General features: G+C 34.9%; 2 protein-coding genes across 2 annotated transcripts in view; both read right to left on the reverse strand.

Annotated features, from left to right (window-relative positions):
• Positions 1–1,301: 1,301 nt before the first annotated feature.
• On the reverse strand, positions 1,302–9,735 carry GNRH1 (gonadotropin releasing hormone 1). The gene is made up of 3 exons (XM_077152832.1): positions 5,601–9,735; positions 3,898–3,993; positions 1,302–1,628 (listed from the first exon to the last, which is right to left on the reverse strand). The coding sequence occupies exons 1-3, from the start codon at positions 5,751–5,753 to the stop codon at positions 1,587–1,589; spliced, it is 291 nt and encodes a 96-aa protein (XP_077008947.1). The 5' UTR covers positions 5,754–9,735; the 3' UTR covers positions 1,302–1,586.
• A 125-nt stretch (positions 9,736–9,860) lies between these two features.
• The window catches only part of KCTD9 (potassium channel tetramerization domain containing 9), a 45,782-nt gene continuing 33,287 nt past the window's right edge, over positions 9,861–22,355 (reverse strand). Inside the window, exons 10-12 of the mRNA XM_077152831.1 lie at positions 16,793–16,898; positions 15,911–16,044; positions 9,861–11,898 (exon numbers count right to left, since the gene is read on the reverse strand). Of these exons, the coding sequence (XP_077008946.1) occupies positions 11,782–11,898; positions 15,911–16,044; positions 16,793–16,898 (357 nt within the window). The 3' untranslated portion in view covers positions 9,861–11,781. The remainder of the gene's footprint in view (positions 11,899–15,910; positions 16,045–16,792; positions 16,899–22,355) is intronic.

The following is a 22,355-nucleotide window of genomic DNA, read 5'->3' on the forward strand; positions in this document are numbered from 1 at the left end:
ATTCAGGGAGGCCCATCACTGGCTGCAAATAAACTGTCCAAAGACAAGCTTTGGCAAAAGGAACCTGAGACTCCAAACAGGATGTGTAAATTAAGTGGATGTCTTGTTTTCATTTTTAGTGTATTAACTAATGTTAAGACTGAAAATGACTTTTTTTAAGTTTCTAAAGGATAGACAAATGGAAGCCTCTCATCCTGCCTTATATATATTGATTAATGAAATAATGCAGCTTTGTTTTTTGTTCCATAAGGTAGATTGTAGACCTCATCACACTACCTAACTTGACTAAATTAAGAATCAAGTTCTTTCAGTTACAGAGACTCCCCACATAGAGATATTTCGTAAATATGTTACTATGTAGTAGCAGATATTGGTATTTAAAAAGGAGGTTGTCTCCAACCCCCACCCTTACTATGAAATGTTTCTAACCCCTTTTGAGATTTCTTACCACAGATCTTGCACATTTTTGAGGTGGTGGTAGTGGGAGGAAAAGGAAAAATTTTTTTTTTTGTATGATTCAAAGAGGAAAAAGGGCCAAGATCTTTGCCATGTGAATATAGGTACAATTTGCCACTGTGAATGATGTGTGGCATTAGGCAAGGTATCTGAAATTATTATTTCTTCAAATGGTCTCATACCCACTTAGAAATTACGGGGATATATTAGAATATTAATGTCATAGTGCCTGAGACCTCATGGAAAATGGCCATTAATGGTAAAACCAAGGAGCCTCAGTATCCTGTTTCAGCTCAAAAAAAACAAAGGAATCCAGTTTCCAAAGGCAAATTCCACTGGGTGCTCATCATTGTGCAATGCAAGCACACTGAACAAGGGGCCAGGATTAACAACAGTATTTATGTGTGTCTCTAGCAGAAATCCTGACACTGGCCTTTAAAAGGAAAATGAATGGTGGCAATGTTTGGCCAGGGGACTCAGAACACCTGAATTCTCTCTTCAACTGACTGATTGTCTATATTTCCTAGCATTTCTCAAGGAAATACCAAAAAGATCAGGCAGGTAAACTATTATTTTTAAGCCTTGGTTCCATACCTCATATGCAACACGTGGAAACAGGAAAAGCCCTGAGAGGCTTCCTCTCCTCTAGCCACCACTCAGGTTCTGGTTAACTTTCAAAGGGATTGGAGACAATCTGGGGAGGGAACTTCTTTCCAAGTGGGATGAAGCTTTGGCAAGGCCCCATCCTATCTTCTGTATAGTCAAAGATACAGTTGTAATGCCATAAAAAACGGAATCAGCTTTCTTGGCCTTGACCAACATGTGATTGGTCTCCTTGTGGGTGCAGAGTGGAGGTGGAAGAGAGTCATGAGATTCTTTTAGTCAACAATAGACACTTTATGTTATCACATCTCCTTTTCCATCTGCTGCCTGTAGACACACTTGGTGGGTCCCTTTTGTGGGTTTACAACTTCCCTCCCACAACAGAGAGCTGAGTTAGAGAAAGATTTAACATTTACACATTTTATTCACAACACAGCACTTCATAGGAAATTCACACAATTTACAGATATTAGTCACAGATATCAACGTCAGAATTGAAAGTTGTTAATCATTCTGTCCCAGTGGATTTAAATCTTCTTCTGCCCAGTTTCCTTTTCAATCAGACTTTCCTAAAAAAATAATATGTAACAAATATGTAAAGGATGATTTTACTAACTGAATTTCATTATATTTTTGATATTTTAATTTCTAAATTGTCTATGTAGAAGGAATAGCTCTGCTTGTTTTTGTGCACTAGAAAACTCCAGGCAGATATGGCAAGACTTTATCTTTCTGGTTGTTTTATAAACACAAAATCTATATTAACAGTTTGAGGAGAGAAATGGGGAAAGTGGTGAAAGAAAGGCCTGATTAATCAGTTTGCTGTTAATAAGACTTTGCATCAATTCCTTCTTTCTAATGTCATGCTTGGGAGATGTCACTGCTTCCTGTTATTTTTATCATGGGGTAAGTAGGATTCTAAAAACAAAGGAAATAAGGATATCTGTCCACTTTTTTCTTTGTTCTGAGGTGTGGAAATTGAAATCACTGGTAAAAATGAGAATCATAGTTTATCTTTATATATAATTTATTCAGATGTTTGCTGCTTCTGGGTATAACAGAATTAAATACAATGCCCTCTGACTGCTGCAAATAAGCAGACCCTGGAACTCAGAAAATTGAGCTAAACATTGAAGTTAAGATTTTATTCTTCTATATTCAATTCCCTTTATATTTTTCTCATCAAAATCTATTTTAGATTATTAGTAGATTTCCATTTTTTATTGACTTGAAAATAGTAATATCCTAGTCAGAATCTGAACATCAAATCCGTCACTCTGAATTATAAAATTACTGGTTTAGAAATTTTATTCTAAAAGGAAAAAAATTAAGAAACCAGAGCATCATTTCTGATTTTGACATTCTCCAGAGTTCTGGTAAGATTAACCATACCAAGAACTAGTGAAACATCAAGTGGAGGGGGTTGGATTGGTCTAAAGTTGTCTAGAGGAGTATGATATTTTAAAAAAATTTTTTATTGCGATATCTTCACACACATATAGTCCAACCAAAGTATACAATCAATGACTCACAATATCACAGAATTGTGTATTCATCACCATGATCATTTTTAGAACATTTGTGTAACTCCAGAAAAAGAAATAAAAAGAAAAAAGAAAAAATTCATACATCAGTTACCCTTATCTCTCCCTCTCATTGATCCCTAGTATTTCAATCCACCAAAATTTTTTTTTTTTACCCCTTATCCCACCAATTATTTATCTATTTTTTGAGCTTATTTTTTCACTCAGCTGTCCATAACCTGGATAAAGGGAACATCAGACACAAGGTTTTCACAATCATAAAGTCACATTGTAAAACCTGTATCATTATACAATTGAATTCAAGAATCAAGGCTACTGAAATACAGTTCAACAGTTTCAGGTACTTCCATCTAGCCATACACCATAAACTAAAAAGGGATATCTACATAATGTATAAGAATAACCTCCAAAAAACTTCTCAACTCTGTTTGAAATATCTCAGCCCCTGAAACTTTATTTTGTCTCATTTCTCTCTTCCCCCTTTTGATCAAGAAGGCTTCTCAATTCCATGATGCCAGCTCCCAGCACATCCCTGGGAGTCCTGTCCCATATTGCCAGGGAGATTTATACCCCTGAGAGTCAGGTCCCATGTAGGAGGGAAGGCAGTGAGTACACATGCTGAGTTTGCTTAGAGAGAGAGGCCAGATCTGAGCAACCAAAGAGGTCCTCTGGGGGTGACTCTTAAGCATAATTATAAGTAGCTTAGCTTCTCCTCTGCAGAAATAAGTTTCACAGGTTCAAGCCCCAAGATAAAGGCTCAGCCCTTTGAATTGGTTGTTCCCACTGCTTGAGAGAGTATTAGGAATTCCCCAGATGGGGAAGTTGAATATTTCTTCCTTTCTCCCCAGTCCCCAAAGGAGATTTTGCAAATACTTTTTTATTCTCTGCCTAAATTACTCTGGATATATTGGGGCATCACACTAAACCTGTATTAATCAACAAGATCTCATGCCCTATTGAAGATAAGGGAGTGTGATTTGAACATACTTGAAGAACTGACATGTAGCAGAGGGAAGAAATTTGTTTTGTCAGTTATCCCAAAGGCTAGAGCCAGGATTAGCAGATAAAGTTTACAGAGAGAGAGATTTCAATTCGAGTCAAGAAAAATACATTCCAGTTACGAATTTAGGCTCACTACCGAAAGTGTATCGTGAAATAGTGAGGGCCCTATCACAGGAGGTACTCAGGCATGAGCCCTGTAATGGATGGGAGGTGGCTGTCCTAGGTGGTACCTGAAGTGCCTTTCCATCTCAGAAGCTCTATGTTCTCAGAGAGCATTGTGACTTTAACTCACCAGAACTCCTTTGAGGTCCCTGAGGGGAGATCGTGGCTGGTGAATGGTACACTCAAAGTGTTGGGGTTCTGCAAGTTGATCAGCCTCTTTGGCTATCTGAACAAAAGAATATGATTCTTTGAGATGAAGATAGAGAAATGAAATCATATTTCCTGAAGGAGTCATTTGCACATGCAAAAAAAAAAACCCAAAACAACTTCAGGGTGGGGGGCTGGGTGCAAGGGTAATTCAGTGCTAGAATTCTCGCCTGCCACACGGGAAACCCGGGTTCAATTCCCAGCCCATGCACTTCCCAAACAAACAAAGAAACCAACAAAGACAAACAAAAAATTCAACAAATGGTGCTGCAATAACGGGATACTCACATGGAAAAAGAATAAAATGTGACCCCGCCGTACAGCATACAAAAAAAACAACTTTGGAAAGTGAGGTCAAGGGGGTTGCAGAATTGAATGCCATCACCCTGGACTGGGGAAGTTGCAGGATTGAAATGGGGACTTCAAAGACACAGTTCCCCATCAAGCATTTTTACAGAATAGTGTGAGGTTCTAGAGATAATGGAGATAATTGGGAGGGAGGATGATGCCTCCTTAGAGATGATGAGAGTAAAATATTTTGAGCATCATGAGGAAAGCATATGCAAAAAACGCAAGTTTATAATTATTAATAGCTATTTATTTTCTAGTTTTTTACTAAATATTTCATATTTTAGTGAGAGTTACACATAATCTATGAAGAAGAGATTTCAGATTCTGGGGTTTCTGTATTTAATGCTAAATTATCTTTATTATTTCTCCAAAAAGGTATTTCCTTTTAATGAAAATTAAGTGGTTTTAAGTTTCTCTGGCTATTCTTTTGTTCTTTCCCATCCTCAGCCCTATGTTACATGTCCCAGTCCTGAATTACTCATCCTTTAGGATCTAGTTCTTCCTTCCCCATAAATGTAAAAACACAACAAAACTCTTTTTCATTAATCAACTAACATTTTTTATTTATCAGCTAATATTTTAGTCTCCCTCATGTAATCCTCACACAACCCTGAAAAATCTTATTTTACAGATAAGAAACCAAATATCCCAAGTTCATGTTGGGATTAGTACTGGAATATAATTTATATGAAATAAAATCCATTGTTTTCTACTATACTCCTCTGTCTTCTTGAACTTGCTAACTCCTGTACTCTAGCAAGCTCTAACTTCTTTGCTCAAATACTCCTCTCCATAAAAATAAAAATTGAAAAATCATAGAGCAAGAACTCACTTATAAATTATAGAAATGTGCTACTGATTAATAACACATATTTATAAAGGATGAGATAAGAAAAATAAATACTAAAAGAATAAAACATACACAGAAGTTCCAGTATTTCCTTTCCAAATTTCAATGAAACTTCTCATACATGGAGACCTTCCTTGAGTCCATCCATTGCTCCTAATTCATTTAGCAAATCTGTATACTCAGAGTAAGGCACATTATTGCACCTATTGCCATATCCTCTTAGAATTTTCCCTACTGCTTCATTAGTCCCTGTCTGAATTGAAAGTAGGAATGAGACTTCTACTCTGTAAATGTCTTATCTCCCCCTGGAGTACCTAGGGTAGAGTTCAGAGTGGTGCTTTTAGGGCACGTAGTGTTCATTAAGCATAGTAAAATAAATGGAATCAAAGAAGTCACTTTCTGTTTAGAAGCTTAGTGAAACTTACCTCTTGGAAGGAATCTATAAAACTTTCAGCATTTCTTTTTCCTCCAGGACGCAATCCATAGGACCAGTGTTGGCTGGAGCAGCTCACCACACATAAAGTCAGCAGAGTAAGTCCAGCTAGAAGTTTGGGTATTGGCTTCATTTTAGGGGTCATCAATGTAGACTCAAAATAGATACAGACTGGGTTGAGTAAAAAAATCAAGATCTTTTTAGTGAAAGGCCTAATCTTTGTATCCTTCACCCTGCAGAAGATGATGGGATCGCCTACAATTGTCAGACAATGCCACTGAAACAGACACCCACTTTCTTGCTTAGAGTTCCCTAGAAAAATCAGTACTTTAATCTCACGTTAAGTACTTTTTAGCATTTGAACTCAATGTATTTTCAGTTTCATTATGCAAACTTCATGATTCAGCTTTTTGCCTTAAGATTTTTCTCCCTGCGGATTGGTTTTCAACTGTATCATTCCAGAGATAAAAAGAAGTGGGCCATCTGCTCTGAAAAGTAGCTCCTACTAGGAATCTCTAGTTAATATGAAATTGTTTGACATTAAAAGGCTACGTTATGGTACTAATTACATTTTGTTGAATATCTGTCCTCTAGCCTTCCAAACATTATTGCTGACTGGACCATCTGTGAAAGTGAGAGAGGATTCAACACTGCTCAATGCCTTAAATCCCAGACCAGATGCTTCCCTGACCAACAGGGCCTCTGATTATCTAATAATATGTAGAATTCTCACAGAGTCTTAAAGTTAATTTTCATGTGATGGGGAAGAGGCTAAAGACAAAAGCAAATACTTCTTGATGAGCTGCAGTTCCCAAAAGGCTGGATCTCTGTGGCGGTGGTGACAAGGGCAGTAAAGGACAAGGCTTCTTTAAGTTAGCTAACTCCTGGACTTAGCCCTGAAAATATAAAATGTCCAAAAGATATACAATAGCATGCAATCTAAAAACAAAAAGTCCTAGAAATACAAAGCATTTTACCTGTTTGGAGACAAAGGACCAAAAGAATCCCCAGCTTCCTTTGGAGTGTGTTGATTACTGTTACTTTGCTATTTTCTTAGCGTCCTTTTTATATAGAACTTCTCCAGGACATTGAAATCTTTCCTGCTGGTAAATTATACTGCACATAGACCATGTTATTATTTTTAATTGTATTTTTTTAATCTCCACATTAAAACTCTTTAATGGTGTATGTAATTAGAATACTCCCTGGTGCATCTCTTAAATTTACTTAAATCTGGCCATTAAAACCTCAGCTAAGACTTTTATAGCTGAAGCCACAATTCAAAGAGATTAAAATCTAGTTAGGTTGGTTTCCCTTGAGGAAACTGGTAGACCTATCAAGATTTCAAGGAAAATAGATGTTCTAGATTAAGTGAGATTAAATGCATACATAAAAACTTTCACAAGGGAGGTCATGCAGTATATAAAGAAGTTGAGTCAGAACACCCAGGAGTTAGCCCCAACTCTTATACCTTAGTTGTAAAAGAAGGCATTTATACCAGATGATCATAGGGTTCCTTTCAGTTTTACAAAAAAAAATAATAATAAAGTTATTGTTGGCAATATACCTAGCCCACATACGATCCTCAAGTAGATAGTGGGAATTTCTCAGGCTCTTATCCAAGTTTCCTCCTTGACTTATCTTGAAAGCCCCATAGTACGAGAAGGATGAGGAACATCGTGGTTAGAGGCATTAAGAGCAAGACCATATAGAGTAGGCATAAGTCAACAGTTCAACTAATTTCAGCAAAGGCTTATTGAATGAAAATATACAAATCACTGTACTAAGGGCAACAGGAGCACAAAGACGAGAAAGAGTAACTACATGACATGTGGATAAGACCAACCTCACTTTTGCAATAGCCTTGCAAAGTGTATATTATTTCTGTTTTACAGATGTTCCACCCTGGCAGGGTGACCTTGGACATGTTAATCCCACTTTTTTGAGCCCCAGTACAAGCATTGCACTTTAATTGAATACGTGACTATAATCACATTATAGTCAAGGATCCCATGTTATTTAAGTATGTCAATAAATCCCTGGCATATGTTTGAATGAATAAGGGTATCGAATGAATGGACAGACGGACGGACAGATGGATGGATGGATGGATGGAAAGCAATATTCTTTGACGAGATTAGGCTTAATGGTTCCTCTATTTCTGTTTTCAAATATGTTGTATCTGACAAAAAAATTAAATCTTCAGTAGCATATAAACATGTACAATGGGCTGTGAGGCCTGTTACATTAGCTAAGCAGTAAAATGGTTCAACACAATGAGTTATTTGTTAATTTCTCCTCAGATATTGATGATGCCAAACCATGAGATCATTACATTTGCAAGGATTTGAGAGTAAAGGGTTACTAGGGTCCTGCTCAAGTAAACTCCCTTGTTTTGCCCAACCATTTCTAGAGGAAGTTTCAAATCCTCATGATAAGGTAAAGAAGGGAATAAACTTCATAGTTGGGTTACCAAGCAAATAGAGTGGACTTAAAAAATAAAATGTAAGTGATTGACTATTTCATTAAAATTGTTTTAGTTATTTCATTTAGACACTAAAGTCATTCTGACATGGAGTGGGGTTTCATTGCCTACAGTGTTATAGATAATAAGTTATTTTTCAGTAAGAGTTCCTCATGTTTGAAGAGTGTCTGTTTAACTGTCCAATTGATTTCCTGTTTGCTGAAAGAAATGTGTTTCTAACAGTGTTGCTTAAACAGAACATGTGGTCTTTGGTTAGGACTAATGAAATGGAAGTTTAGATCTCTGACCTTCTACTGTAAGGTTCATTACTTACCTCTGGATAAACATGACTAGATTTCTTGTAAGCTATTTCTATCAGTTGGTATCAAATTGTTTGAAAAATGTTTTGAAACTCTTAAATGAATGCAGCAACATGGTCTAGGAATTCAATGTCCTCTATGCTTGCAATTGTATCATCTTAGGTCACATTTAGTCTCAAGGGGAAAGTCAAATGTCTTGCCTTATTTTCTACACCAAATAGGATCAAAGAAACAGGCAACTGATGAATTTTTTGTTTTGTGACAAACTTAGAAACTTTTCATGATATCCAGAAACAAGTCAATTTACCAAGGTATTCAATTTAATAAATTGTGTTTTAATAATTGGATTTTATAGTTGTCATAACTTTTTCTAGGAAATTAAACTATAGCTTTAAAGGAAAAATTGCTTCAGTTTCAATATTTAAAAAAACAGCTCAAAATGCAATACTGACTTTGATCTTGCCAAAAGACAGATAAAAATAATCTTTTTTGTCATAAAGTTAAATCACAGCAGGAAGAACTCATAGTTAACTCCTGCTGACATGTCTAATCAGGTTGGAAAAGGTTTTCAGAGAATTAAGCCTTGGATAAAGTGTTTTATATGGAAAATAATGTAACCACTTCTCTTTGACTTGGTGTCTTTTAAAGATAATACTTCCTTGGATTTAATTAAATTCTAAGGTTTTACGTATGTTAAAGAAGACAAAGTTGACTTGGGTGTACAATTACAGTCTAAACAAAAAATTCCTAAAATGAATTGGAGATAATATTCCAAGTCTTGATTTATAATGGTAACCCTACTAAGAATAAGAAATTCAGAACATATCCTATTATAATAATCTTTGAAACTGTATTTGAAGGAACTAGACTAGAACACATTTGAAAATAGCATGTTTTGCTTAATAAATTTACTTTAGTCAATTACTCAAGTATACTGAATTTTATCAATTTAGATAACCTAATTTAGGCTTAAAAGTTTTCTAGTCCCCTCCCCAACAACTACTGTATTTTTTACTTATGTATAAGATAGTATGTTCCATGTTCTAACTTTCATTAGAATTTACACTTTTAAAACTTTCTACCCACCCTCAAAATTCTCTCTCTTGGTTGTAAGGCAAGAAACATTTGGGGGACAATGTATTTAATCAGCTTAGTAAAGTTAACTGGTAATGAGAATTAATTAAAGAGTAACAAAAACAAATTAAATTATTGAAAGGTGATCTTTTCTTATGTTCAGAATTAATAGAATTTGTTGTTAGCATGGTGAATTTTAGAAAGAGGATGAAAAAATAACCATATTTAAGAAAATAAATTTGCTTTAATGGCACTTTCTAAAGGACTAATCTTAGTGTTATGCTATTATCTCCTTGTCTACCCAGACATTTAGAGCTGGTTATCAACACATATTGCAGATTTGTAAGCAAAATTTGAAAAATGTTGATTTTCAAAAGTAAGAGAAAAAAACTCCTTTTTAACATTTTGTATTGTTTATTAATGTAGTATACATTAGAGCCAAAATCTGCAATTTCTAAGCACACCACATGTAGATTTTTCAGATCCTTCTGCAGTTTAGGTTATACCTATACCTTTAAATGAATGAATAACACATTCTATAGTTATTGAAAATATAGTACAGAGTGAAATGATTTAAATATAATTTAGGCACATATTGATTATGAAAATAGATATCTCTCAATACAATATTTCTCTGTCTTGGTAAAAATAATAAAGCAAAAAAAATAATTCATTTCTGAAGTTGCTTTCCTTCATTTGTAAAGGTCCAATCTCCTCCCACTGTGCATATGTACTCTTTACTGTTAAGGAAAGCTTTGCATATGTATGTATAAAAGAATAAACTACATAAACATTGAAGATGTGTCATTCTCCCAAAGGAGGCTAAGTGGTTTTTAATGATTCATTGCCTCAAACTAATGAATCTGTGGAATTCAGAACCCATTTGGACATAGCATATATCCCTGCTCTTGGGGTAGACATAAGGACACTGGGTTATTGGTTAGAAAGCATAGGCCCTATCTCTGCTGCTGCAGGGAGACAATGACTCTCGTAAATTAGCCTAAACTTCTTTCTTAAAAGCAGAAAATAAAAGTAAAAGAACCACAGGTGCTGACTGATAGGTATTATGTCTTGGAACAGCCAACTGCCTTTATTTTTATTTAGTTTTCTTAGTGGCTATAATCAAACTGTTAGTTTAAATTTCTCATTCCTCATGGTAAGGTTTTAGCTACAGTTATATTATGTTGACTTCTAAAAGATGACTTTGCCATTTTCATTTATATTTTATAGCTTTGATTGCAGATTTGGATTTAATACCTATTTCTAAGCTGGTCCTAGTTAAACTATTTAGCATTTGAATTAAATGAATATTAACTAAGCACCTTGGTTTTTTGGTATTAAAGTATTTTCATATGTTTGTATATTAGATAACTAGGTTAGTAGTGTAATTAGATAAAACTGCCTGGTCTGATGTTGAGTGGAACTTGCTGAGAATGAATTTATTTTTTTCAATTAGCAATGCATATTTAAAAATTGTAGCTATAAGGCAGGCCACTGTGGCTCAGCAGGCATTCTCACCTGCCACGCCGGAGACCTGGGTTCGATTACCGGTGCCTGCCCATGTTAAAAAAATATATATATATAACTATAGGTAAATTTTTCCTCCACCTGGAGAGTCCCACTGTACTTTCAGTACGACATGATATAGTACGATGTCTTTTTTTCTACTCTGCCTCAATCATTTAGAAAAGGGAATTTTTTTTTAATTTAGCTATTTTTTTAATCTAAAGAATAAACATTACAAAAAAAACACAAAACCCTGAAAAGAGGGTCTTGGAGAGTCCAGTCTCGCCATATTCATATCATGTGACAGATATTTAAAGTAGGGGAGGCATCACTAAAGCTATTTATAAACCTGAACAATCTTTTCAATATTTTCATAAAGTTTAACAATTTAAATATCCACACTGCATCTAGAGAGTCAATAAATATAATTGCATAAGTGTGCTTTGCATAAATTAAAATTCTCAAATGCATTTTGAACCATGATGGTACTTTCACATCATGACTATTTAAAAGCAAATGTAATAGATATTATTCCTGGTCATAAAGTCAGGTACTCCTTTACCCCATTCAAAAGGTAGCAAGATAATCTAGTTTTCCCTACATCTATTAAATGACTGCTTCCCCTTTATAATCAGAATATGGGGAAAAAAGTCATTTTTCCCCTTATGCACTGCTGAGAACAAGCATAATCCTCTAAATGTTTTCTTATCTCCTTACAGTGTTATTTCTTCTAAACAACTGAGTGGAGAGGGAAAATGATAAGAATAATATTTCTCATCTTGGACATCTTCTTCCAGCCCCTAAAATTCTCATCTGACACTCTGTGACATATGTAGTGGTGTCAGCATCTCTTCAAATATAGCTCCCTTCACATTGGAACCTCTCAAGTTGGCTTCTTGAAGGTCACACCCAGACAAATCACAATTCTGCAAGACAGAAACAGCATTCATGTAACCAATACAGATATTTAAGGTCTTATATGTTTTCTCTCAAAATGATTTCTGGTGCATATTAGGAAAATATTCCTCTATTATAAAACTCAATTAATTTCCTCAAAAGTTCTAACATATATTCTAAAATTAGATTTTCTTCTATCTGTACTTGTTATTACCACAAATATATATAAGCAAATGTTAAAAGGAAGCATGTCCTTGGGGTATGTATTGTAGAATCAAGGAGTTAAAATCCATAATGGATTCTAATATGAAAACAGTACCTAAACAATTTTACCACAATTTCCCATCTGTGCTGGTTTGAATCTGTGTTGGACCCCAGAAAAGCCATGTCCCTTTCATCCTCTTTCAATACTGCTGGCTGAGAGTTTTTTGATTGTTTCCACAGAAATGTGACCCACCCAATAGTGGGTGATAACTTTTGATTAGATGATTTCATGGAGGTGTGTGAGGGAGAGATTAAGTCCTTCTCAGAAAAACAAAAGCTAAGGGAGTTCATCACCACTAAACTAAAAATACTTTGAAAAACAGGATTACAAGGAAACTTCCTCCACATGATAAAAGGGCTAAGATGGTGCTCAATGGTGAAAGATTGAAAGCTTTCCCTTTAAGATCAGGAACACAAGGATGCCCACTGTCATCACTGTTATTCAACACTGTGCTAGAAGTTCTAGCCAGAGAAGTTAGGTAAGAAAAAGAAATAAAAGGCATCCAAATTGGAAAGTAAGAAGTAAAACTTTCACTATTTGCAGATAACAAGATCCTGTATGTAGGGAGATTCAAAAAATCTACAACAAAATATCAGAACTAATAAAGGAATTCAGTAAACTGGTGGGATACAAGATCAACACACAAAATTAGTAGTGTGTCTATACACTAGTAATAAGCAATCTGAGGAGGACATCAAGAAAAAATTTCTATTTACAGTAGCAATTAAAAGAAGCAATAATGGAGGAATAAATTTAACCAAGTATGTAAAAGACTTGCACACAGAAAACTATAAAACATTGCTACAAGAAATCAAAGAAGAACTAAATAAATGGAAGGACATTCTGTGTTCATGGACTGGAAGACTAAACATTGTTAATATGCCAATTCTACCCAAATTGATTTACAGATTCAACCAATCCCAATCAAAATTCTAAAAGCTTACTTTTCAGAAATTAAAAAGCCAATTATAAAATTTATTTGGAAGGGCAAAGGGCCCTGAATAGACAAAAACATCTTGAAAAATAATAAAGTTGGAGATCTCACATTTCCTGACTTTAAAGCATATTATAAAGCTGGCGGGCCATGGTGGCGCAACAGGCAGAATTCACGCCTACCATGCCAGAGACCTGGGTTCGATTCCTGGTGCCTGCCCACGCAAAAAAAAAAGAAAGAGGTAAAGTATATTACAAAGCTACAGTACTCAAAAAAAAGTTACTGGCATAAGGACAGATATTTTGAACAACAGAATCAAACTGAGGGGTAAAAAATGGACTCTCACATCTATGACCAATTGATTTTTGACAAGGCTTCCAAGACCACTCAACTGGGAAAGAATAGTTTTTTCAAAAAAAGGCACTGGGAGAACTGAATAACCATATGCAAAAGAATAAAAGGGGAGCCCTATCACACACCATATACAAAGACTAACTCAAAATGGATCAAAGATGTACATATAAGAACCAGGATTATAAAACACCTAATAAATATGGGGAAGCATCTTCAGGATCTTGTGTTAGGCAATGGTTTCTTAGACTTTACAACCAAAATACAAGCAACAAAAGAAAAAGTAGGTAAATGGGAACTCCTAAAAATTAAAAACTTTTCTGCATTAAAGGACTTTGTCAAGAAAGTAAAAAGGCAACGTACTCAATGGGACAAGATATTTGGAAACCACATCTCCAGTAAGGTTTAATATCCAGACTATATAAAGAAATCTTACAACTCAATAATAAAAGACAAACAATCCAATTACAAATGGGGAAAGTACTTCAATAGACATTTCTCTAAAGAGGAAATACAAATGACTAAAAAGCACATGAAAAGAAGCTCAACATCACTATTAGGGAAATGGAATTTCAAAACTACAATGAACTATCGTTTCACACCTACTAAAAATGGCCACTATATAAAAACAAAACAAAACAAAACTACAAGTGTTGGAGAGGAAGTGGAGAATTAGAACACTATAAATTAGAGCACTATTCATTGTTGGTGGGAATGTAAAATGGTACAACCCCTGTGGAAGACAGTTTGGATGGTCCTCAGGAAGCTAAGTGTAAAATTACCAAATGATCTGGCAATTCTGGTACTAAATATATACCCCAAAGAATTGAAAGCAGAGATTCAAACTGATATTTAGACACCAATGTTCATAACAGCATCATCACAACTGCCAAAAAACAGAAGCAACCCAAGCGTCCATGAACTGATGAATGGATAAACAAATTGTGGTATGTATAGACAATAGAATATTATTCAGCTATAAAAAGGAATGAAGTCCTGATGCATGTGACAACATGGAAGAACCTTGAGGACATTATGCTGAGTGAAATAAGTCAGACACAAAAGGACAAATGTGTGATCTCACTGTTTTGAACTAATTTAATAAGCAAACTTACAAAGTGAGAATCTAGAATTAGGTTTCCAGGAGACAGACTGGGGTTAGAGATTGGGGAGTCAATGCTTAACTTGTTCAGAATTTCTATTTAGGTTGATGTTAAAGGTTTGGAAATGGATGGTGGTGAAGGTAGCAAATCATTGTGAGTGTAATCAACAGCTGAACTGTACAGAATGTGATTAAAAGAGGAAACTTTAAGATGTTTATGCTACTAGAATAAAAGCTAAAATATAAAACGTAGGACCAGACAACACAATGAACTCTTTTATAGATGACGTGCTCTAGTTAATAGCACAACTATAAAAATGTTCTTTCATGAATTATAACAAATGTACAGTACTAATACAAGGTGGTAATAATACAGTGGTATATGGGGAAAAAATACCTGATGTAAATAATGAAAGATAGAACCATTTTAATAATCTTTCATCAATTGTAACAAAGGTAATAACTGTTAATAAAAACAGTAAAATTTATTTTAAAAATGCTATCATTTATAGTAACAAATGTGCCATACCAATGCAAAGTGTTGGTATATGGGAATTCTGCCTTTTAGGCATCATTGTTTTGTAAACTCCAAATTTCCCTAAAATGGAAAAATTTTGGTAATGGATCATGCTGATGGTAGCACAACACTGTGAATGTAATTAACACTGAAATATGTATTTGAATGTGGTTAAAAGGGAAAATGGTAGGTTGTATATAGAGTAACTGAACACAAATTTTTAAAAATCCATGGGAGCGCACTACACAAACAGTACCTATAAGCTAAACCATGGACTGTAATTAATAGTACAATTATAAAAATGTGCTATCATAAATTGTAAGAAATGTTCTTCAGCAATGCAAACTGTTAATAGGGGGTATATAGGAGCCTGTATTTTATGTATGATTGTTCTGTAAACTCACAACTTATCTAATAAAGAAAAAAAATGTGGCCCTACTGTTTGGGAAAAAAAGCAATTTGGAATTATTAATTAAAAGTTAAGAAAAATGCAGTAAAATATATTAATCAAGAATCTATTTCCCAGAGCCTGCCCATGCCAAAAAAAAAACAAAAAAAAAAAACAAAAAAACTATCACACATCTATTTGAGAAAGACCCAAGAAAAAGGAGATAAATAAAATCAACTTAGACTAAAATCAACTTAGATGAATCTTCAAAAATCTGAAAGTGGCATGTATTAAGGAACTGAGATCTGCTCTGTAATTCAAATTTGTTTAAACAAGCAATTGAAATGAAAAACATTCCTCTAGCTGTGCTGGCATGTTAGCTGGCAGTATTTACTAATCAACTATTTTATGATTTCAATAAATTTTGCCTGAGTTACTTAGTAATTCGAGATTAACAAAATTTTTTTAAAAGTTGGTGACTCACCTCTAAATCAGTTCCTGCCAGAGTTGCTCCTCTAAGGTTACAGTTCTTCAACTTTGCATTCTTTAATGTAGCAACTCTCAGGTTAATTCCTGTCATTTGACTTCCTTCCATATCCACACCTTTCAGATTAGCACCTAAAGTGAACATATTTTGGGAGTAGTCTGACTTAAATAATACAAATAGTTATCCCCCTTCAAAATACTGTAAGATGATATAATGGAGGGGAAGGATGACAGGCTCCTACAATGTGGGTAATGAATCTGTGATTTATGAATCTCAGTCTTTCAACCAATTTATAGTCTAAGATTTTATATATAAAGAGTTTACTGTTGAAGATTCATTTGCTCATGGTATAAATTAAGAAAGTTTTAGGGTATTTTTTGAGAGGAGGAATTTGATTCTTATGATAATTAGTGCTCATATAATATGCCTCTACAAATTTATGACAAGGGAGATAAGCGCTATGTCTCCTCAATATGCAAGTAAACAAAAACCACAACAAAACTAATAATGAATTCATAAGGAAACTATTAAATCTAAAATGACAAAAAATGCTTGGCTTTGTGCAAACTAAAATGTTTCATTCTGATTAATATAAGAGTATTTTGTTCGATTTGAAAGCTTAAGATATTGATACTTAATTCTCCAACTAAAACCTCCTTAAATATTAGAAGCTGGATTTCCTCTAAGTTTTCAATTGTGATCAGCATATGACTAAGACCAAAGACGCTTCTTTTTCCTATGCAAATTCTCCAAATATGATGACATAAGAAATCTACCCCTTTTAGTTATCCTCCTTTCCCCTTAACAATTACTTTGACGGGCTTTTTACTTTATGGTCTGCTTTCCACATGAACAGGGTAATTTTAGTTAGGATCTCACCTTCTAAATTGGCTTTAAGACCAGAGGGATCTTCAAAATTACACAGTTTCAAGGATGCCCCTTCTGCATTAGAACATAGCATCTTGACCCCCTGGAGATTTGCACACTAGAAAAAAAAAGAGGAAAGTCCATGTTTTAAAGTAACAATTTTGATTGTAAAATAAATGAAAAAATAGAAAAGAGAAACTAAAAGCTCAACTCCAAACACTTGTAATTAGCTATTTTCTGTTTATAACAGACTTTTCCAATTGAACCCAAACAGAATGGAGAACTTGTTTTTACAGAAACAGGCCTTTCAAAGGAATTATTTTAAAAGAAACAAATTACTATAGCATGCCCACTTCATATAAACATAAGGGTTTAGATAAAGACATTGGGAGCGTCAGAACTATGACATTCCTATTTCTATTTTTATAAATGGCCTTGAGTGTGACGATTGGCGGTCAAATTGTATGGGTAAGGAAAGCATAAGCTTGTCAGGGTGTGGGTTTTCTGTCCCTTATTAATGTAAGAATCAAAAAATGAAATTCTTGGTGTTCTGAGACGCTACTATCATCTTCATCTTCAAAGGTCAGAATACTAATGCCAGCAATTAAAGGCACCATCCAGCTACAAAAACATTAACAGGCTGTTACACAAACCATTGTTTATAACACTGTCAACCTTGAACATCCAAATCACAGTGAAAAATGATCTTTATATAGAGCAAAGAGTAATAAGGAAGTAAAATATACAAAGGTTTTAAATTATTAATTCATCTCAAAGGCTTCAATGCCACCATCAGATCTGAACTCTAACAACTACAAGATAAACCAAGAAGCTTATTTATAAACTTGACATTAATATCAGACCTTCTTCATAAATTGTGATTATCAATGTAGAGGATAAATGTGAAAATCTTTTTAAAAATTATAAGACACTGTATGAATGATGTTGCTGTAAACAGATCAGTAATCTAAAATCCTAAGGTTGATCAAGTCATACCACAACCATACCTATCTAGAAAAATCCTTGTTTCTTCTTTTATAGGCACAATTTCATTTACCATACAATCAAATCTAGTAAAACGGACATGAGTTATAAACTACTTCAGATGACACAGCCTTGACAAACATGTCCATGTTCCCATCTATGCTTATGCCTTTACTGAACAGAAGGTAGTGCAGAAGCTCTGACCAGATAAAAATGATAATAAGGACCTGGGAGGACCCAAATAACTAAAAGATGATTGATTTCATAACAAGACAGGAAGACGAAACATACAAATCTGGTTTCCTTTGTAACAGTTCCGGGCAAAATAGACTGTAAACATTAGCAAAAGTTTCCAAGGTGATTATGGAAGTACTGCTCTATACTCAGGGTGATACTATGGAATCACAAAAAGAAACAGATACACAAGAAATTTCAGAAAAATTTTCTATCTTCAACAACGTCAAGCATTTCACCTTTTATTTATCAAATGGTATAAAGCAGGTCATCAACCCTGACACCTTAAAGCACAACTAGTAAAACCTAAATTGCAGCTAAAAGAAGTATACTATCTTATTATATTGAGAGGGCAATGTATTTTGATGAAAACAGTTATTTCTGTGATTTTTATTAAGTAGAAAATGGTCTTAAAAATCATCTTAATCTGTGCAAAGAGATAAATAAAAAAATATTTAAAGATGAAATTATATGGTTTGTTTCAAAGTAATCCAATGAAAAGCAAAGGCATATCTCTTTTTACTGCAGTTTGTAGAAAATGCATTTTTTTACAAATTAAAGCTTTGTGGCAACCCTGCATCAAGTCAATCTATCAGTGCCATTTTTTCAACAGCTTATGCTTGTGTCTTTGTATCACATTCTAATTAAGGTATGTACACTGATTTTTTAGATATAATGCTATTGCACACTTAATATATTGACTACAGTATATGTAAACATAACCATAATATGCACTGGGAAACCAAATTTTGTGTGACTTGTTTCATTGCAATATTCACTTTGTTGCAGTGGTCTGGAACTAAACATGCAGTATCTCTGAGGCACATCTATATATATGAAACAAAATTGGTTCTATGTTGATATTTGTTGAAGCTGGGTGATAGAGCTACAGGAGGGATTTACTATACTATTCTATTTTTAAAAATGTTTTCCAAATATAAAAGTCATTAAAAAAAGAAATAAGGGGGTGGTGTGATGGTGGCTCAGTGGCAGAATTCTCTCCTGCCATACCAGAGACCTGGGTTCGATTCCCAGTACCTGCCCATGCAAAAAAAAGAAATAAGGAAAAGAAAACACAAACTTTAGATTCTAGCTTCTGCTCTGCAATAAACTAGCCATTTGGCCCTGGGCAAGTTTCCAGGACTCAGTTTTTTCAATCTGTAAAACAACAGGGTCATGCTAATAATTAAGGTCCCTAAGCATTCTTACCATTCCAGACTGGAAATATGCAATAGATAGGGAACAGGCAGAGTATTATAACAGCTTCTATGCAGCAAAATAATATCAATACTGGGAGGCAGAGCATGTAGAAGAAACACTTTAAAGCATGCTGCCAAAAGAGTGCAGCACAGACACAGGGACAACAACTGAGAGGTCACATTGGTTTAGAGCAGAATTGGATGGTTCCTGTGGGAAAATATTCACTAACCATGAGGGAAAGAAACAAAGGTATAAATTGGGTGAGAAGTTCAGTAAGAACCATTAGGTGAGTCCTATGTGGCAGAGTTCTTGCAAGCATCTTATTTTGTAGACACTGCATATATACAGCTATTAATTAGCACCTATCTTCAAATGTCAAGGAAAATTAGAAATTAGTTTTGATTCTCACAGCCCTATTCATTCTTGGCAATGACTCTCCAACATAAGCCATTTTTCTTCTTTTTTTTTTTTTAAACATTAAACTTTGTTTTAATGGGTCTCAAAATTCTGTGACAGATTTTTGGTCATTGTTTTCTTAAATTTAAAAAGTACTGATTTTAAAAACTAGTAACTTAAAACTGCCACACAAAAACAAATGCTTCACAAAACACTCATTTCCTTCTGAAGGTTTTATGATGCATTATTATCATTAATCAGTCTTTTACTATTAAACTTACATGGCCAATTTAGACAACCAGTTCTGAGAATGTTCTTCCACCCTGATTAAGACTTGGGTGGCAGGTGTTATGGGTAACATTCATTCAGCTTTCTGAGCTTTCTGGGCAGACTTGGTGATCTTGCCAGCTCCAGCAGCCTTCTTTGTCCACTGCCTTAATGACATCCATAGCAACTGTTTGTCTCATGTCATGAACAGCAAAACAACCCAGATGAGAATAGTCAGAGAAGCTCTCAACACACATGCACTTGCCAAGAATCAAATCAATGATGGCAGCATCACTAGATTTCAGGAATTTGGGGCCATCTTCTAACTTCTTGCCAGAACAGCGATCGATCTTCTCCTTCAGTTGGCAAATTTGCAAGCATATGAGCTGTGTGACAGTCCAACACACGATGCATAGCTAGCACTGATTTGGCCTGGATGGTTCAGGATAATCTTGGAGCCAGCTGCTTCCATTGGTGGGTAATTGTTGCTGGTACCAGTCACACTGCCATGAAAAACATCTTTTACAGACACGTTCTTGACACTGAAGCCCACATTGTTCCTAGGAAGAGTTCCATAGTGCATTTCAACAGACTTGACTTCAGTTGTAACGTTGACTGGAACAAAGGTGACTACCATGCCCAGTTTGAGAACAACAGTCTCCACTCAGCCCACAGGCACAGTACCAATATCACCAATTCTGTAGACATCCTGAAGAGGCAGATGCAAGGGCTTGTCAGTTGGATAAGTAGGTAGCAGGATGAAATCCAGACCTTCAAGCAGCATGATTCCACTGGCATTACCACCCTTAGCAGGTGATTTCCCATCCCTGAACCAAAGCATATTAAAACTTGGCTCCAGCCTGTTGTCACCATTCCAACCAGAAATTGGCACAAATGCTACTATGTCAGAATTGTAGCCAATTTTCTTAATGTAGGTGCTGACTTCCTTAACGACTTCCTCACATCTCTTCTGACTGTAGGGTAGCTCAGTGGAATCCATTGTATTAACACCAACTATTAGCTGTTTCACACCCAGTGTGTAAGCCAGAACGGCATGCTCACAAGTCTGCCCATTCTTGGAAATATCAGCTTCAAATTCACCAACATCAGCAGCAACAAGCAGGACAGCACAGTCAGCCTGAGATGTGCCTATAATCATTTTTAATAAAGTCTCTGTGTCCTGGGGCATCAATGATGGTCACATAATACTTACTGGTCTCAAATTTCTATAGGGAGATATCAATGGTGATACCACACTCATGTTCAGCTTTCAGTTTATCCAAAACCCAGGCATACTTAATGGGACTCCTTTCCCACGTCAGCAGCCTCCTTCTCAAATTTTTCAATGGTTCTTTTGTCGATTCCATCACATCTATAGATCAGATGGCTAGTAGTGGTGGGACTTGCCTGAATGTACGTGTCCAATAACAACACTGTGGATATGAATCTTCTCCTTTCCTATTTTGGCTTAAGATATAGTGATGGTTTTCATGGCATGGTTTTCATGACATTTGTGGCAAACCCATTGTGAAAATAGCCATTTTTCTTCTTAATAATTAACCTCACAATTCTAAAGCACCTTAGTTTATCAAGTATAAACTATGTGATATGGAAAGAGTAGGTATTATGAGTTTCACCTTATATAAGAAAATTATGGCTCAGGTTCACAATAATACTATAATTAAATAGAACTCAAAACCAGTTATACTGACTAGCCAGTCTGTTTCTTTTCTTTTTTTGTTCTTAACAAAAACCAACCAACCAGGGATGAGCCTGACCCTGGTACCATGGGGTCAACAATACCTATCTGACCAAAAAGGGGAAAAGAAATGTAACAAAATAAGGTATCAGTGGCTAAGAGATTTCAAATAGAGTCGAGAGGCTATTCTGGAGGTTACTCTTATGCAAACTTTAGCTAGATATTGCTAATAACCATGGTAATTAGCCTTACAGTATTCCTGTAAACCCTAAAGAATACCCAGGGCTCTAATTGAGAGTCTATAAAAAGCTCTCCTCACTAAGTTTATTTTTCAGAAATACAATCTTCAAATAGTTGCTAGGTCAGATAAGCCCTGAAATTCAGAGTTACCATTCCCTCCAAGAGTATCAACCAATTGCATTCCTGTTCCCCATAATATAACATGATGAAGTTAGAATGGTCATTGCCCAAATAAGAATCAAAGAAGGAGGAGTTATAAAAGAGAAGATAGGATTTAACAAATGAGTATGACTACTGGTTCATTATACTAATATTTCTTTTTAGTTTCTAGTGTCTTAGAGCAGCTAGAAGGAAATACCTGAAATGGTAGAATTGCAATCTATACTGTACTTTGCAATTTGTTCTAAAACTTCTTGTTAAAATGTATTTTGAAATTTATCTTTTTTTGTATACATATATATTTCACAATAAAAATGTTTTTAAAAAAACACCTAATCACAAGAAAAAAAAATGAGCCAAACTGCCTCACAACATTTTATTTATTACCTAAAGACT

This window comes from Tamandua tetradactyla, chromosome 3 (genome assembly GCF_023851605.1).
Source record: "Tamandua tetradactyla isolate mTamTet1 chromosome 3, mTamTet1.pri, whole genome shotgun sequence".
NCBI lineage: Eukaryota > Metazoa > Chordata > Mammalia > Pilosa > Myrmecophagidae > Tamandua > Tamandua tetradactyla.